This window comes from Hyla sarda, chromosome 11 (genome assembly GCF_029499605.1).
Source record: "Hyla sarda isolate aHylSar1 chromosome 11, aHylSar1.hap1, whole genome shotgun sequence".
Classification (NCBI taxonomy): Eukaryota; Metazoa; Chordata; class Amphibia; order Anura; family Hylidae; genus Hyla; species Hyla sarda.
This window is the reverse complement of record NC_079199.1, coordinates 28,141,694-28,161,127: the sequence shown is the minus strand read 5'-3', so window position 1 is coordinate 28,161,127 and position 19,434 is coordinate 28,141,694. Positions and strand designations below refer to the sequence as shown.

The 19,434-nt window shown below is 42.3% G+C and overlaps 1 protein-coding gene across 2 annotated transcripts in view; it reads right to left on the bottom strand.

Annotated features, from left to right (window-relative positions):
* Positions 1-2,320: 2,320 nt before the first annotated feature.
* SCFD1 (sec1 family domain containing 1) overlaps positions 2,321-19,434 on the bottom strand; it is a 103,189-nt gene continuing 86,075 nt past the window's right edge. For both annotated transcript variants that reach the window (XM_056545251.1, XM_056545252.1), the window contains exons 19-25: positions 14,630-14,705; positions 13,924-13,977; positions 9,605-9,657; positions 9,323-9,356; positions 7,789-7,854; positions 5,350-5,418; positions 2,321-3,727 (exon numbers count right to left, since the gene is read on the bottom strand). In XM_056545251.1, the coding sequence (XP_056401226.1) occupies positions 3,704-3,727; positions 5,350-5,418; positions 7,789-7,854; positions 9,323-9,356; positions 9,605-9,657; positions 13,924-13,977; positions 14,630-14,705 (376 nt within the window). In that variant the 3' untranslated portion in view covers positions 2,321-3,703. The remainder of the gene's footprint in view (positions 3,728-5,349; positions 5,419-7,788; positions 7,855-9,322; positions 9,357-9,604; positions 9,658-13,923; positions 13,978-14,629; positions 14,706-19,434) is intronic.

Genomic DNA, 19,434 nt, shown 5'->3' with positions numbered 1-19,434 from the left:
TCACCGTACATCTTTTAGTTATCTAATCTACACACTGTAGGGAAAGTTGGTAGACCCCCCCCCAGCTTTCTTTTCAGATAATGGCTGATCACTGCTGTTTTATAGCAGCTATATCTAGCTGGTTGGCAGGACAGCTAATATTCAGATATCTGTCCAATTGCAACAGCCTTTTCAAATATAAAAATCTAATCTGCCATAGTCATTAAATCACAGATATTAATAAGTGATGTGAAGAACTTTTTAATGTGCCTTAAACCCTTGTAAATTGCATTAATGCATTATACAGAAAACTTTAGTAAAGACTCTAGTAAAGCTTGTGTGAATAGTAGTAGGGAAACAAAAATCATCCCCGTGATCACATATCTGGCCAGTCAGAATATACAAAAAACAGTAGCAACTGGTTAACTGGTCCTGCTAGTGACTATTTCTTTTTCCAACCATGGCATATGTGAATGGGTTAAACAAGAGTAGCCATAACTGCAAACATGTGAAGAAAAGAGCAGATGTTTGGCTCAATTACTGTACAGCCAATACCTGGAATTGGCAGATATAGACCCCTTCCAAATCCTCATATACTTGAGCTGTATAACATGAAATAGCATTACAGTCAGTTGAATTATTATACGTTGTTAGGCAATAACTAATGCAGATCTGTGTCTCAAATAATTTACATAGTTTCTTGGTAGAAAAGACAAATGTTTGTCATGTTCAATCTGTCTCAGACTTGACTGTTTGACCCAGAGGTAGGCAAAACACGAATACCATGGTCAGCCTTTGCTAAGCTTGACACAATTTTTTCCGTGACAAATTTCTCCTTATTATAGTATGGAAGTCGATCTATATTCAGCTCACCCTCTTAAACCAATAAAAAAACACTTTTTTTTAGCACATTTATCGGTGGGAACACCTTTAAAATGATCACATCTGGATGAGTAGCCATGCTGGAAGACCAGGAATGAGAGGGTGAACCATGCTTAAAGGGGTAGTCCAGTGGTAAAAAAACTTATCCCCTATCCTAAGGATAGGGGATGAGTTTGAGATCGCGGGGGGTCCGACCGCTGGGGCCCCCTGCGATCTCTCTGTACAGGGCCCCGGCTCTCCGGCCAGATAGCGGGTGTCGACCGCCGGAGATTGCCGAAGGCAGCGCTTCGGCTCTGCCATAGAGTTGTATTGAGGGGGCATGTCGGCCGCCGCCTCGTGCGGAGGTCGACACGCCCCCTTCCCGCGGGCTGTCGGGGCTCCGTACAGGAGATCGCAGGGGGCTCCAGCGGTCGGACCCCCCGCGATCTGCAACTTATCCCCTATCCTTAGGATAGGGGATAAGTTGCTCACCACTGAGTCACCACTGGACTACTTCTTTAAGACCATGCTGGACAGTAGTAATGGAAGAGGACCATGAAATAGAAGGAAGCCATGTTAGGGACAAGGAATGAGAGTAGATCCATGCAACAGACCCGGAATACGATGGGAACTAATGCTGTGCGCAAGGAAGGAGATATGACGCCATGCTGGAGACCAGGAATGAGATGGGACGTCAAACTGCATACCTATTCTGAATGCCACCAAGAGAGGAATAACTTTACAGTGCAGTTAGAAAGATTTCATACCCTTTCAGTTTTATCACATTTTGTTGTTGACATCTTGAGCTGTAACCAGCCATAAGGTGGATTGAACTGTATATAGAGCTAAGAGACCGTTGTGTGGCACAGATCTGGAGAAGGATGCACAAAAATATCTGCTGCTCTAAAGATTGCTAAGGGCACAGTGGCCTCTATCATTCTCAAATAAAAGAAGTTTAGAACAACAAGGATTCCACCTAAAGTTGGCCTCGTCATCAAACAAAGTACTCAAAAAAAAGTGACAAGAACCCAATGGTCACTCTGGCTGAGCTCTAAAAATCCTGTGCACAAATGGGAAAAACTCCTAGAAGGTCCAGAACCATCACTGCAGCCTCCACAATCTGGGCTTTATGGCAGACTGGCCAAAAAGAGGCCTCTCCTCAGTCATAACACATGAAAACCCACCTGGAGTTTGCAAAAAAGCATCTCAGACTTCTCTCTGATACTCTCTGGTCTGATGAAACCAAGATTACGCTTTGTGCAATTCTAAGCACTATATCTAGAAGAAACCAGACACCGCTTCTCATTTGTCCCATACCATACCTACAGTGAAGCTGTAAATTCTGTACACCTTTTTTCTTAAGGGGACCAACATGCATGAAAAAAAAAATCGTTCTTCTGTGCAGATTTGTATGGCTGAATGAATGGCATTTTGACAATGAGTAAGGTGTTTACATAAAAAAATATGTTGATATTGGGGGTTTAGTATATATATTTTTTTTTATTTAGCAATTTAGTTTTATTTGTACATGTTAAAAATATGAAAATTGGCTGAGATGTAAAGAAAGAGTTAAAGAATCATGAAACGTGCATCTCTGTCTCTGAAATTCCATGGTTTTAGCACCTGCAATCTGTAGACGCCTCTACAAATAATTATTTCTTGCAAGAGCCTCTAATAATACAACTTTGATTTCCATACCACCTTGGTTTATTCCTTCTAGTGGACATGAAATTGGAAGAAAACCAAATAAAATATATGGCAGTAACCAAAAGCTGTTTGTTTTATTTTACAGCAGTTCCTTAAAGTGGTTAACAAGCTTTAAAGCCTACATCAAATGATGGCTCAGGCGGAGGGACATATATTTAATTTTTTTGTGCCCCCTGAGTTTGCAGGCATAAAGTCAACAGATTTGGCTGAAGTCCTTTAGACTCGTATGGGACTTCTGCAAAATCTGAAGATTGAACTTCAGTAGTAGTCTCGCATAGGTCTTGGGTGGCAGCACAAAAATGTAAGCATATATCCTGCCACATACATCTCTGGATGTACGCTTAAAAAACGTATCTATCCTTTAAGATGGGCCGGCAATATTAGATCAGCATGAGGCCGACTCTAAGCACCACTGCTGATGAGCTGTTTAAGGGAAGCAAGTGCTTGCTTTACCATTTGTGGCAGAAATACAAGTGAGCAGGACAAAGCTAACGTACTGTGTAGTGCTGCAATGGTAATAGAAAGAAGGAGTTGTAAAAGTTTAGGAGAGGCTGCACCACTTTCAACAGCGGATTGCATAAGTGCCTGGAGTCTGATCCCTGCCGACACAATATTGATAGCCTATCCTGAGGACAGACCATAGTTTGTAAGGCTATAAAACCCTTTTAAGTCAACTTTTTTATGTGTGTCTCTCTAATTGGCTTTGGATAGCGTGCTCCTCGAATGGCTGATCCATAATTTGCATTACACGCTTCAGAGTATCCCATGTCACAGTATTTTCTGTGTTGCCCTCAAATCCTGTTGCAGTTATACTTATATGATTTCTTGAATTAGATAATGCCTTAAAAAACACTTTTTTGTTGTTTTATTTAGAAATGATCTCTGTGGACAGAGATTCTATTAATGCCTAGTTACAGAGGCTGGAGACTTCCAGCACATTTAAATAAATGGAATTGGTAGAAAAGCAGACAAGTCAATTGTGCAGATTACAATAGATCTCTCTGGGGGAGTAGTTTCACTGTCCTTCTTTCACACCTGCTGATGTCAGCAGGTGGTGTCAGCGAAAGGGTTAAGAGAACAGCACAAGTATAGGCCAGATCTTCAGTCTATGAAGATCAGTTCATAGAGATGACTGTAATGTGGTCATTGACATCTCTTACTTCTGTCCAAGTTGAGACAACTGAAACACAAAAAAAAGACATAAAAGCTTATTAAAGGAAAGCAATGTTTGCCATGTAAATACTGAACATGTAAGAACACTGCTGGATTAATTTAAAAGGGGTTATTCAACATAATGTGACTTCAGTACTTATATTCCAGACAGTAATGGACTTGCTTACCAAGGATCCATGCTTGCGTTGACTGTCCTGAGTCCACCATAACGCTGGTGCTTTGTTTGTGTGAAGTAGCTATTTCCTGTTTCTGTGCCCTCCCTCCAACTACAATCCCTGGGATCCCTTGTTTATAGGTGGGAGGTAACTTGTCTCCCTCCCATACATCAACCACCCCACCCATTGGAGCACAGCTAGGCCTCCTTTCCATGCATGCTATGCATTAAACTACAATTTCCTACATCTATGTGGAGAATGATCCTCCTCACTAAGCGGTTGCTCTACCCATGAAAGCTCTGCCTTGTTACCTTTTAACACCTGGCTAGTGATGTAACGTCTCGGGCTGCACAGCAACCTGGGAAAGGCCAGCGACAACACTTATTTTGTATGCTGATAAAAATGAACATGGGGGCAAAGATCACATAAGAATTGCAAGACCAGCCACCAAACACAGGTACAGACACTATATAATGAACTACACTAACTTTACAGCCCCTGTAAAAAAATCCCAGAATATCCTTTTAAAGGGGTTGTTTGGTGGAAAGTGTTTTTTTTTTTTAATAAAGATTCTTAGACTGTCTGCTTTAAAAAAAAAAACATATACATTTTGTGCTCCCCCACTGCCTTCAGTAATGCTGCTCCCGGTGTCTGATGCTCTTCTCTCAGTCAATCACTGGCCGCAGCATTGTCCTGCCTGAGCATCCCACTGAGCATCAACACAGCCCTGTTCTTAGTCGCGCTCCTCTCCATGCTTCTGGGGCCCAATACATCACATTTCTTCTCATCACTAGAAGTTGTAGTTTTGGAAGTTGTAGTTTTGCAACAGCTGGAGGCTCCCTGCTTGGAAAACACTGACATAGACAGTGATTACAGCTTCCAGCAGATCTTTCCTACTTTTATATGTAAGGATTTGCTTTATCTATATTAGTTATCTACTTATTTTTGTCTTTAATTCTCACTTTTTTTCCTATTTTTGGATGACATTTTGGGGCTTTAGAACCAATTACCAGGTTTCCATAGAGTTCTGGTCTCAACCTACAATGGTTTCAACTAGAGATAAGCGAATTTACAGTAATTTCGATTCGTCACGAACTTCTCGACTCGGCAGTTGATGACTTATCCTGCATAAATGAGTTCAGCTTTCAGGTGCTCCGGTGGGCTGGAAAAGGTGGATACAGTCCTAGGAGACTCTTTTCATAGGACTGTATCCACCTTTTCCAGCCCACGGGAGCACCTGAAAGCTGAACTAATTTATGCAGGATAAGTCATCAACTGCCGAGTCGAGAAGTTCGTGACGAATCGAATTTACTGTAAATTCGCTCATCTCTAGTTTCAACATACAATGGTCATCCCAGAACCAATTAATATTGTAACTTGAGGGACCACTGTATATAGTACTAGCCAGAATAGTGTAAATGTAAATTTTATACATTAAAAGTGTTTACAAATGGGGACTGTAAAAAGGCATTACCTGCTTAACAAACTGTGCAGCATTGAATAGTTCGGTGCAGCCATAGAGAATGTGCTTTGCTTGTTTGGTCTGGTAAGACAACACAGAAAGGTGCAAGGTTTATATACATGGACTGAGATAATGAACAATAAAGAACACACAATATTTAATTGTCAAAGGGTTAAGCAGAAGAAAGAATGTACTGCAAGTAGCTTTGGATTATGGAAGGAATGGTCCTGGGAAGTGTTCTGTAGCGCTGGCCATGTAAATACATTCTATGCAGCAGTCAGCAAAGAAAAGACAGACCTTAGCAACAGGCAGGAAGATCCAAGAGCAAAAGCAAAATCAGAGCCAGATGCCTGCCATGAGATGTATTTTTATGGGTAAGAGTGTCTGCATGTCAATCAGCCAAAGTCATCTGCTCGAGAGACCGAAAGAAGAGTCCAGGGAACAGTTACAAGGAAGGAAAGAAATCAAGACAGTGCAAGAATGGATAAACAGCCGAACAGTCCAGGAATGGATAAAGAGGTGTATATGAGGAGAGCTGTCAAGTGCGGTAAAGGAACCATAACAATTGGGGCAGGTGCCTTAAGACCGTCCGAAATTCCTAGCACGGAACTAGATGAGACGAGCAGAAGTTGCACCAAATCTATCACATATGCCGCGTTGTCCCGTACAAATAAAGTCGGGTTTGTCCTGTGCATCGTCTGGGGTCATTTATATATAGTTATGCAGAAGACCCTCCCTTTGTTCCTCCCCCTTCATCTGCAAAATTTATCACAGTAATAGCACAAAAGAATAAAGCATCATGCACAAAAGTTGCATATCCCAAACAGAATGTCAGATTATAACAACATGTATTCATTACAAAATACAGACAAAATAGATCAACATTTTACATTGTGCTCAGGAGACCAACAGGCCCCGAAAAGACAGACAAAGATTGAAAAAGTTGGCACATACAAAAGTATACAGATCATGAACACCACCCAAATATAACTGGTATATTTGGGACTTTTGTCTAATAGGTGAGGTATGCAGGACCTGACAAGAAAGTTTTAAGTGTTTTTAACTCTTGCATGTGCAATTTTTTTTCAATCTTTGTCTTTTTGGGGCCTATTGGTCTTCAGGGCATAATGTAAAATGTTGATATTTTTTTTCTGTATTTTGTAATTAAAGTAGTTCTCCAGGGATTAGAAAAGGTCCTACCTGTTCTGCTCACTGGCTTTCCACTACTGCTTAAAGGGGTACTCTGCCCCTAAACATCTTATCCCCTATAAGATAAGATATCAATGCCGCCGCTGGGGACCCCCGCAATCTCTCCTGCAGCACCCGTTTCCCAGAGCATGGATCGCTCTGTGGCTGATGACTGGCGATGCAGGTGACGGAGTATCGGCCGCCCTCCCATAGATTTGCATTGAGAGGGCAGGGTGTGACGTCACGATAGGGCGGAGCCATGACGTCACGATACTCCGTCCCCTGCATAGCCCGTCATCAGCCACAGAGCGATCCTCGCTCTGTGCAGCTGAGAAACGGGGGTGTTGCAGGAGAGATCGCAGGGGTCCCCCTTGATCAAACATCTTATCCCCTACCCTTCGGATAGGGGATAAGATGTCTAGGGGCGGAGTACCCCTTTAATGGTCGTCTTGTAAGTATACTGTTCTGAGACGGGAGGGGTGGATGCTTGTCCCGATCATCGTGTGCGGGTGAAACCACGCCTACCTGCAGTGACCAATACATGCATGATGTCGCCGCAACATCAATATCATAATGCAGCTATTGGACATTGCATGTGGTTTCGCCTGCACACAATGATCGGATAAGCTGAATTAAATTAATGGGATGTAGCACAGGTCCGGCGGTAATAGGGTGGCAGCCCGTTTTACAACTCTCCCCCCGTATCTGGCTGCTGTATCCCCAATTCGTAATGTGATTGCTTCCCAACAAGCATAATAAATCTGGCTGTTAGTTTTTTTGCATGGTGAGAGCCAGATTTGAGGCACATTTTTTATTTCTTTTGAAATCCCCCAATGTAGGAAGAAAAGAAGACAAAAGCAGAAGCAGAGTCAAAGTAACAAGACAAAATGTGAGAAAACTGAAGGAAGGTACAGAAATATCTACACATAAAAGAACTACAAAGTGGGGGGAAGTAAACGTAACAGATAGAAAATGGCGGAAAAAAATGTCTCTATAATAATGGGAACGTGATTTAAATCGCATTCTGTATTATTTCGGGCACAACATGTTGTAAAAAGTAAAATAATTTAGTACAATACTGCTTTTTATAAAGCCATAATACACGTTCTGCAAAGTACAACTGGCCTTACCTGGTCTGGTTTTACCTGCAATAGAACACTGCATGCATTTATTAAGTCTGTATTCACAATATATGACAACACTGACCATAGGATTATTACAACAGGAGATGGGAATAACCCTTCACGGAGGAACTGTAAGTACCTTTATGTAATCCACTAGATTCTGATACTCAATGTAGTTGCCTCCTCCTACGACGAATACAATGGCCTGCAAATATAAAAAAACAATATAATCATGTAAATTATAAAATGCTAAAATGTAAATGGCACATTTCTTATAATTGGAGATGAGGAGTGATTTACTGTAAATTCAGATTGATGTGAACTTCACTGGATCCAACAGGTACATTGGCACAAGGAGATTTCTGAAGTTCTTAGAGCAACATATAAAATGCACTACTGTATATACCAGTGTTTCCCAACCAGTGTGCCTCCAGCTGTTGCAAAACTACAACTCTCAGCACGTCCGGACATGCTGAGAGTTGTAGTTTTGCAACAGCTGGAGGAACACTGGTTGGGAAACAAGGGTATATATATATATATTTTTTTTATATTTACAACCCAGCCAGATGTTATGTACATGAGCCTAAAGACATTACGGAGGAGTTCCTCAAGTACAATAAATATTATTGCACTTGCACATAAAATGCACTACTGTATATAAGTGTTTCCCAACCAGTGTGCCTCCAGCTGTTGCAAAACTACAACTCTCAGCACGTCCGGACAGCCAAAGGCTGTCCGGGCATGCTGAGAGTTGTAGTTTTGCAACAGCTGTAGTAACACTGGTTGGGAAACAAGGGTATATATATATATATATATATATATATATATATATAAATAAATATTTTTTTTATATTTACAACCCAGCCAGATGTTATGTACATGAGCCTGAAAACATTACGGAGGAGTTCCTCAAGTACAAAAAATATTATTGTACTTGCACATAAAATGTTCTACTGTTTATACCCATGTTTCCCAACCAGTGTGCCTCCAGCTTTTGCAGAACTACAACTCCCAGCATTCCCGGACAGCCTTTGGCTGTCCGGGCATGCTGAGGGTTGTAGTTTTGAAACAGCTGGAGGCACACTGGTTTGGAAACATGGATATATATATATATATACATATACACTGACAACTAGCCAGATGTTATGTACATGAGCCTGGAGACATTACGGAGGAGTTCCTCAAGTACAATAAATATTATAAGATCTCTATATACAGACCCGGACCACAGAGAACCCCACCAATCACAAAAGCTGAACAGCGCCGCTACTGTCCAGACATTGAGGTGCAGTACCATCACCTAGACAGCTGTGGCGCTATACAGGGAGAAAGGAGCACAGTGTTCCAAAAAGACACCAATAATATTTCGGGAATAAAAATAAACAGTCTAATTTTTATATTCATATGCAAATATTCCCTAATGATTGGGAAGCGTCTGCCTGTTTTATTGCCGAGCGCTAACATTTATAGCTTTGTACTGGCACGCTGCTGCAGAATGATGAAAAGTTAGCTGGTTAAATGTTGGCATCTCCTGGACATTTGAATAGACATTTATTGGGTGTGCGTGTAAGTGCAGCTAGGAAATGTTGTAGTAGATTGCACTTGCCACCAAACTAAGACATTTAGCAAATTTTTTCATTTTTTTTTACATACAGGATGTTGTTACCACTTACCTCCTGAAATGGATTTTTGTTCCTTGGTATAGAACTGTTTTAATGAAGAAAACAAATAGTTTGACACAAAATTTTTGCATTTTATAATTTACATGATTATATTGTTTTTTATTTTTTTATTTTAAGGCAGTTTTTCTAAACAACGTGCAGTGATACTTAAGATCGCTTCATTTGAAAGATGATATTATTTATAGAAGAGAAAAACAAACAAAAACATAAACAAAAATAAATAAATGAATGAATAAATAAATAAATAAGTCATGAAGTGCTGGTTACTGTTACCTGTCATTTCCTCGTAACATCTTGGGGTCAAAGTATCTGTAATCATCAGTTTCCTGAAAAAGACAAAAAATGTGATCCATCAGATATACTGAAATTGCTCCCTAGTGCCATGGAGGTATACAATAGGGGCAGCATGCAACAGATCTGTAATACATGCATGCAGAAGATTGTCATGATTAAAGCCATTTTTAAGACTGACAATTAAATAATATCCAAAAATGATTTTTGCATATTTATGTGGTTGCTAGCGTTAAAAATAGTGCACTTAGTTTGAGTCTGTAATCTTCATTCCTTTATTTTCAGAAACCCCTCCCTTGATATGCAGTTTACACCCTACTTTAGTTTGTGTGTTCAGGAGTCCACAGTTCTTTCTCCTCAAATAGTCCATGTGATTGCCTTGTATCTTTTTTCCTCCATATCTACAGCCTGTGTGATTTGCCCTCCATGTACTGTATATACTCGAGTATAAGCCGAGTTTTTCAGCACAATTTTTCATGCTGAAAACGCCCCCCTCGGCTTATACTCGAGTGAACTCTCCGCCTGTCAATCCCTTCATCAGTAATCTTCAACCTGTGGACCTCCAGATGTTGCAAAACTACAACTCCCAGCAAGCCCGGACAGCCATCGGATGTCCGGGCATGCTAGGTGTTGTAGTTTTGAAACCTCCGGAGGTCCGCAGGTTGAAGACCACTGTGGCCTTCGTCATCATTCAGCCCCCCCCCCTTTGTTTTGTACTCACCTCCCCTCGGCGGGAAGTTAGGGTGAGCTGGTCTGGGCCATCTATGCTGCAGGGACCGTCCGGTGGGGATGGTTAGTCATTGCGGGCTGTCCATTTTCACCAGGGGGGGCCTCTTCTCCACGCTTCGGGCACGATGTGTGATGTTGCCTTGACGACGATGCACAGGGACGTTGCGCATGAACGTCCCTGTGCGTCGTCGTCAAGGCAACGTCACTACTCCGGGGCCGAAGCGCGGAGAGGAGGCCCCCCCCGGTGAAAATGGACAGCCCGCAGTAATGACGAAGGCCACAGTGGTCTTAAACCTGCGGACCTCTAGAGGTTTCAAAACTACAACTCCCAGCATGCCTGGACAGCCGATGGCTGTCCGGGTATGCTGGGAGTTGTAGTTTCGCAACATCTGGAGGTCCGCAGGTTGAAGACCATTAATGAAGGGATTGACAGGCGGTGATGATGAAGGGGGGAGGGGGATGATGACGGGGGTCTGGATGATTACATGGGGGATGATGTATTTCCCACCCTAGGCTTATAGTCGAGTCAATAACTTCCTGGGTTTTTGGGGTAAAATTAGGGGCCTCGGCTTATACTCGAGTATATACGGTATACTCTCCCAACTCTCCACACTACTGTCTCCAGTGTATAACCCTTTCCACCTCCCTGCTGTTATCTTTAGCACTGACAGGAAGAAGTGTGGAGAGAACAGGGGCCTTTCAGAAATAGACACAGTTCTCTGACAGATTTTTCTCACACTCAGGAAGACAGTGAATAACATGTACTCTTCAAAAAAAAAAAAAAAAAATCCTAAAAACTATTTAGAAAGTTGTCTAATTTCGCATTCAGGAAACAAACAAACAAAAAAAGTCTAGAGGAAAAGTTTCCATAGACTTCCCTCATTAACATATTTAAGGGAACAAGAAAAATGTTTCATGCTGCCTAAACGACATGAAGCATGAAACAGAGTCATTGTTCGGTAACAGTCAGGCGTTTCGGAGAAATCATAAAGCCTGTGAGAATGACCTAAGTAGTCACGGGGTGGTCCTCGCAACCTTGAATCACACGTCTCTCCCTATACACACTTAGGGAGAGACGTGTCACTCATGGTGGGGAGTGAACAACCGCCAGGAACGACTCTGATGATAATTTACCATGTTCACAGCAGCTTTTAAAAGTAAGCTTTCTATGAAATGGCAGAGCATTTCAGAGTAAATCATATTTCACCGTGTTAACAAAGGGGCAACATGAAACAGCTGTCAGATTCCACTTAACTGCAAAAAACTCCTGTGTACAATCTATTTTTCCCTTGAAAATATTCAGTGGGTTTCCCATATAGTCATTAGATTGGAGGCTGTGGATATACATCTCATAAATCTTAAAATAGCACGTGATCTTAGAGTCATATGAGTTTTAGGACTAGCACACCTATGCAATCTTTGTCTCCACGACCAATAGCTGTGTAGTCATAGCTTAAAGGCTATGGACACCTTTGCACTGATATTTTGAGTGTTCATTTGTTTCCTGAATGCAAAATGCAGCAACCTTCTAAAATTTCTACTCTCTCAATGGTAGAGATAACAGCAAGAGGAGTTGCTTACACATTATTTCAGATAGACAGGTGAAGGAGAAAGCTTGGAGAATGACTGGAAAGAGAGGAGAGCAGATACAAGGCAGTTTGCAGGAAAGACTTAGGCTGGGTTCACATCATGTTTTTGCAACACAGTTCACGTATACGTTTCAATGTGAAAACTGTATTGAACCGTATTGAAAACTGCATGCACTGACTCTCCATTGAAAACCGTATGCCAAATGATGCATCGGGTTGTGTCCGTTTTGCATCTTGTAAGGTTTTGTCCGTTTTTTTTCCTGTACCCAAAACCGTAGTCTACCATGGTTTTTGGTCCAGGTGAAAACTGTATGGAAACCGTATACGTTTTTTTTTTAATTAACATGGGAGTCAATGGGAACTGTATGTGCGCACGGTTCCAAATGTTTTTTGACACCGAAAGTGCAACTTTCTTCATAATGGAGTGAAAAGTTAAAAACTTATACTTTTTTTTTCTTAAAAACGGATGCAACCGGACCACATTTTTTCAAATCGTATACGAGTTCAAATTTTCACACGTTTTGATACAGTTTAGTCCGGTTTTGAGGAATCTGTTTTTCATCAAAAGCCTGATACAGGAACTGTATTGCAGTAACGTGGTGTGAACCCAGCCTTATAGAGGCTGGGTGCAAGTGGGGAGAGAGAACAGAGTTCATATTCAAAACTCCAGAGGTTGTAGAAGCAAACGTACACAAAATGTAGTGCTGGGCGGTATACCTGTTCATACCGAATACCAATTTTTTTTTCCTGCACCATATGAATTTTTCCTATACTGCAATACCGGTTGGGCCCCTCCTGCTCTCGAATTAATGAATTATTAGCCGCAGCGCGCTGTCCCCACATCGGGCAACTAATCATATGTGACCCGCGGGCGCTGTTCTGCTGGAGGGGGTGTCGGAGGAGAGAAGCAGCGCCCACGGGTCACATGATGATTGGGGAGGGGGAGGAGGGGGGTAGATACCGTTAAATACAGTGAAACCGTCATAATTTACCAAAAATACCGTGATACACATTTTTGGTCATACCGCCCAGCTCTAACAAAATGTTTAATAAAACCCTATGCATAATTTTATTTGCATTATAAGTACAAAGTAAGACTAAAAATAGCTTTTTAAAGGTGTGCATAGCCTTAAAGTACTAACAGCCAAACAAACACCATGTGAGACATGAATAAAGTTACTCTACAAGCCTGTAAGACTATGATACAGTTTATATTTAGTTAAAAAGAGTAAAAAAAAAATAAATAAAAAAATAAAAAAAAAGAGGATTAGGTAAAACCAAGCATCCACTAATAATTTTCACCATTTTAAATAGTCAAAAACATGTTTTATGCATTAAATGCCTGCAGGGAATGAAACACTGAAAATAGAATAGAGTTTATGTACTGGAATCCATAATTTAAGATGTAAATTATTATCTCAGTGTCTCAGCCTAAATTCATAATTTTATTTTGGATTTCCCTACATTTAAAGAGGGTGGACAGATCTGGAACAAAACAATTCTGTGTGCTATGGAATCTGCAACAGCAAACAGTTAAGCTGTGCCTGGAAATGGGCTGGGCACTTGCATGGAGATGGGACTTTGTATACAAACACATGGCCCCCAGAGCCATCAATTTACGAGCTCTTGGCAAGCAAATTGCCTTTTAAAAAGGGCGTCCGGCTGGGGCCACAGTTCTTTCCAGAAGACATGTACTGTGTTCTTTATTTTCTTTCTAATTTTTACTTGCAGCCGGGGGCAAATAAATTAAAACCGCCAATAACAAAAACGTCAATATATAAGAAGAAAAATAAAAACAACAGATCCAGAAACAAATATTTATGATGATAGATGAGGGAATATATATGTATAAAAGAATATTCAGCTCCTCTATGCTACAACGGATGGAATACATCCGTTATTACACAGGAAATGGCACAATGTGTCAGAAGCTATATAAACTACAGGCCATTGTTACCCCACAGCACAGTAACACTTTCTTACCGGATTGGATTTCATTTCCATTAGGCTATCGAGGACTCGAGTTACTGGCAAGTTCTATGAAGAGAAGAATTGACACAATATAACTGTCAATCATCAATAATTCATCAATAACCATTCAACCATCAACCAACCATTGAGCTGCACTTTGGAGAGAATCTGAACAATATACTGAAACTAATGTGAGGATTTCCATAGTCAAACAGATGTCTGGCTACAGTCATTGACATCTTCCAGCTGCCATTCTAAGAGTAGACACATTTACTATGGGCTCAGTGGGATATGTGACAGAAAGTTCTGTACCCAGTGTTAGTATCAAATGTCCAAACATATTCACAAAGCTTCTTGTTTTGTGCAGCCAAAACAAACAGGATGGGGGAAGCGGGCAGGATGGGAATGTGGCTCGATTAACCCATAATGGGAACATGGAAAAGTTCAGCTCTACAGCATAGAACAGTGGAATGATCCCTTTCCTTCCAGCTGATTTGCATTGACCTACATGTTGAGTTCTGCAGGACTGGGCGGCCATGAAGCTGTGTGGAGTTTGGTTCCTCACAGTAGAATGACACTTGTGCCGACTCTCTGCAGTCACTCATCGTACTTCTGTAGGCAGCTCCATTACACTCACATCAGCTATCAGAAGCAGGTCAAACGCCCGCCCGCTGAGTTTACACTTGTCAAAATAAATCTTGTCCAATAGGCTGTTTACCTGCTGCTTTAGAACCAGGTTTTTCACCCCCTCCATGACAAACTGCGACCCCGTATTCATGACTCTGGAGAGCAGACTGGAAGTGGAAAAAAGAAGATGAGTATAAAGAGATGCACCACTGGTGCCAGCTACTTCTCCCAAAAGAGCCTGCAAAGAAGGGGGTCATTGTACCTGAGTGAACAGTGTGTAGCTTTGAACACGTCAGTGGTTATAGGTCTATGTGTTGACTCTCACCATCGGTGGGAGACAAGCTGGGGGACAAGAGGCCTTCTGTGGTAAAAGGGAAATGTGTAATGATAAAGCTGGCAGAATATGCAGCTTCCCAAGAAGGGCACATTTGTTCTATGTGATGATGGAATAGTAATGACACAATAATACTAGGAGGGCCTAGATCTCGAATGTGAAAGCCTAAGGTCATATAGAGGTGACTTGACTAGTATACATTAGCTTCGTAGTACCAAGCAAATTGGGGAGAATAGCAATCATACGCAGGGATATGGAAGTAAAGTTTATACAACCCCCCCTGGTTAAAAAACAAATGCAGCCTTTTCACTAAACAAAATTATTTCCTGCTCCTGCAAGTGCTAAATATGCAATAATCTTCCATATCTGCCTCAGCCATTACACCCTATAGTAAAGTCCAGTAACCAGCTGTCTTCAGGACCTAAGCTGATTTTGCCCACAATGAAAACCTAGACTGGCCAGGAAGGGAATGAAACTTTCAGTCTATAAACCTCCAGGTCTGAAAACAGACTTTTACTAAAGTCTTTAGCAGCTATGGTCAGCTAGGGATTATACTACTCCTGGATATCTCATAGCTCACCCAGCTTCTTATCTTTTAACAAGATAAGAAACAGGAACTAATACCAGAGTTCAACTAACAAAAACACAAGAAAAAGGCACTAAAAAGAGTACAGCACATATCACATGAGGACGACTTCTAGGACTATGGGATGTATATATATTTTTTTAAACATATGTTTATTTGGTTTTAACATTTTACAAAAATGCAACAGGGCATACCCCAAAGAGCATTCAAATGCAAAAGGGACAATATGCATATAATCAACATGTACATTTGGACCCCAGATATCAAGAGATAACCCCCCCCCCCCCCCCCACCCAGAAAACAAAACCTCTTTCCACCCCCCTCACAAACAAACCTGCCCTCCACCAGTGAAAGAAGCCCATCGAGATTGGCATCTGGCTCCAGAACCATAAAGAGTACAAACAAAATTGAAATAGGCTCTTGAATGTATAGAACATTGAAGAAGGGGGAAAGCAGAGGTCCCCTCAATCGCTGCAAAATGGAAATGAAAGGACTCATCGTATGACGGACGTCCTCCATTTAGGAAGGAGTAACAACCCTTAGTCTAAGGATCCTGATATAGCCCTCGTAAGATAACAGGCCATGGAAATGAAGGGGTGCATCAAGGTTGCCAATTCACTATCATTTAAAAAGGCTAGCATAAAAATCTTCCATTTCTTGTAGAAAGACTTGGCTGATTTTTCTTTAGTACGAAGCACTTCAAGATGATCCAGAAACATGTATTGCCTGACCTGAGCAATTACCTCAGACGAGGTCAGCATAGTGGCTGTCAGACAATGTGCTAAGGGACACAGTTTGGCCACAAGTAAAATGATATGAATAAGTAACGTAAGCAATACACCCTCAGGAGCAATATGAAGAACAATTAACGATAGTGAGACGGGTAGAATGACCCTCAGTCGTCTAGAGAGAAGATGAAAGAGGTCAGTCCAAAAAGCAGTAGAGTGTACACACGTCACATGAAGCAAGTCAGTCCGGATGGTACCACAGTTAGGGTAGTGTTCTAGTCTGTCTGGACGGTCAGGAGTCTTAGGTAGTGTGAAGCCATAAGTGGCATGGTGCAAAATGCGGAATTGTGTTTCCCTTCACCCATTTACCCCAGCCTTGTGGACCTTAGCCCAGCCTTCCAGTATGGGAAGAATCAGGTTTGCCCTCCCAGTAATGAAACAAGGAATTTTGAGTGGATTCGCTCCCTTTCTGCTTAAGGTGTCGGTAAAGGGAGTGAAAAGGAGACTATGAGGAAATAAGACTGTCAAAAGAGGTGTTAGACCCTTCCTGAGAGAAGTCAGATATTCTAGGATTGAGAAAAGCCATGAGTTAACAGTAGGAGAGGTATTGTCCCCCAGTCAGTCCGTAGCGTTCTCCTAGTTCGGGAAAAGATAAGTATCATGGCTCTGTCGGATGTAGTAGCTGCCGTACTTGAGATATGCCTGCCTCCCTCCATCATTGAAACAAACTATTTTCCTTCCCCTGGGGAAATTCGGGGTGGGTCCATAAGGGAATGTGTTTAGAAAGGGAATAGGGCAAATACATCAATGCTCGGCATTGCTTCAGAGTGATTATTGTCTCTCTAAGAAAGATACTCTTACAAATGTAAGCGGGTAGGGCCACAAATTTGGTATGTAGTACTCCAGCCAGGGACCACGGTGAGACCATGCTAGATTTCAAATCAACGTTGGAATATCCGGACTCGCTGCGCAACCAGTCAATGCAATGTCTATAGATAGAGGATAGGTTATAGTGATGGACATCTGGGAAACCCACCCCCCTTTATCTTCGGTAGCATAATCTTGCTGAGAGCTATGCGTGGCCTTTTGTTTGCCCATAGAAATTTGCAAAAGGTTGAGTTAAGAAATTGGATGTCAACTCGTTTGAGCAATACCGGTATGGTCTGCATAGGATACAGTAGTTTCGAGAAACTCAGCATCTTGATCAGATGACATCTAGCCAATAGAGGTAAGGGCAACAAAGTCCAATACCTAAGCTTATCAGCAATCTTACATATTTGGGGGGGTAAAATTAATTGGGGTCCTACCCACCCAAATGCCCAGATATCGGAATTACATACTCGTGATTGCTACAGGTAACAGTAAGGAGTCCCTAGATAGATGAGCAGTTGAGGGTGCTAGATCAAGAAGGACACTCTTGGAAGTGTTTACTTTGAAACCGGACACCCTCCCAAATTCAGTGAGACAGTCAATGACAGGGAGAGATCCCGTGTAGGTTCAGCCAGGAAATGGAGGAGGTCATCAGCGAAGAATGCATGTGAGCGTTCATGCCCTCTAACCCGTATACCCTCCACAATCCCGGCCTCTGACAGCTTCCTCGATAGAGGCTCAGAAGGCATCCCTGACGAGTGCCTTTTTGTGGGGAAAAAGGGGCCAAAAGGAAGATGGGAGTGTGGATACATGCTACAGGGGTAAAATATAAAGCCTGAAGGTAAGTCAGAAAAGGGCCCCCAAAGCCCATCGCTTGTAAGACTTCCCATAGCTAATCCCACCTGACATTATCGAACGCCTTTTCGGTGTCAATGGAAAGCATGGCAGCTGTAGGATGATCATGAGGGTGTAGATGGACATCGTCCAAGACCGACAAGACAAACCAAATATGGGTCACTGCAAATCTCCCCTTCACAAAGACCACCTGAACCGGGGAAATCAACCATGGCAATATCGTTGCCTATCAACTAATATTTTCGATATTAGTTTGAGATCGAAATTGATCAGAGAGATGGGTCTATAGCCTCCTGGTGAAAGAGGTGCAATATTGGAGGATGCGGGGATGGGAGACCCAGAAAGGTAGGAATTGAACAAGGAAAGCAGGGCGGGGGTCAGTTCCGAGCAAAGGGATTTATAAAAATCCCCTGGAAACCCGTCAGGGCCAGGGGCCTTATTGGCCTGTAACCCTCTGATCATCGTCTCCAACTCCTCCCTTCCGGTTGGCCCAGGAAGTCCCTCTCCTCCGCAGAGACAGAAGGGAGTGAGCCCGATGCGAGCCAGGGCACAGATGCCGCCCTTTCTCCCACAGGGCAGGAATAGAGATCATGGAAATAGCGGGGGTGAATGTCAGTAATACGCTTGGGGTCCCTATTTTCCGTGTTGGTGGTATCTTTCAGAGCTGTAATATTAGTAGGAGGAGAAGCTCCGTTGGCGAACCTCGCTAATAGTCGCCCCGATTTATTGCTGAACCGAAAGAGTGATGCCTCGAAGTGAGACCGTTTTAAATTATCACGTCTTTCAAGCCAACTATCATAAGAAGATTTGGCCACAGTCTAGTTTCTCTTATTCACTTCAGTCGGTGCGACAACAAAAACAGTATAAGCTTGTTGGAGGGAAGCACCTAACAATTCAAGTTGGGAGGAGATCTTCTTGAGGGAAGAGGTGTAGGAGAGAATGCGGCCCCTCAGGACAGCCTTCGCAGTATCCCAAAATCCCAGGGTCAGATACATGGGCAGCATTATAAGTGGAGAATTCCCACCACCAGCCCTTCAATAACGCTGGGAACTGTTCGTCTCTGGTGAGGCTGGAGTGGAAAATCTGTTCCTCAGGGAATTGAGTCAGTCAGGTGAAGGAGCAGAGGGGCATGGTCAGAGATTACTAGGTCTTCAATGGAGATGCGGTCAACCATGTGAAGTAAAGAGTCAGCCACAAAACAATAATCCAGTCTCGAGCAAGAGTGATGTGAGTGGGAGTAATGACTAAAATTACGTTCATCAGGGTGAAGAGCCCTCCATGAGTCATTCAGTCCAAGTCCCGTCGCCCAAGGATGTAGGAAGGTGTTAGAACGTTGAGGTACAGGTTGAGAGGGTCTATTACTACGTCTGTCCTCCCCATGATGCATTACCATATTAAAGTCACCATCGACCACCTTGAGCGTGGAGATGATAGGGCCACTCTACCGGTTAAGTCCCTCAAAAAAAGATCCTGTCCAGAATTAGGGCCATAGACATTGGAGAGTTACAACCCATTGGAAGATG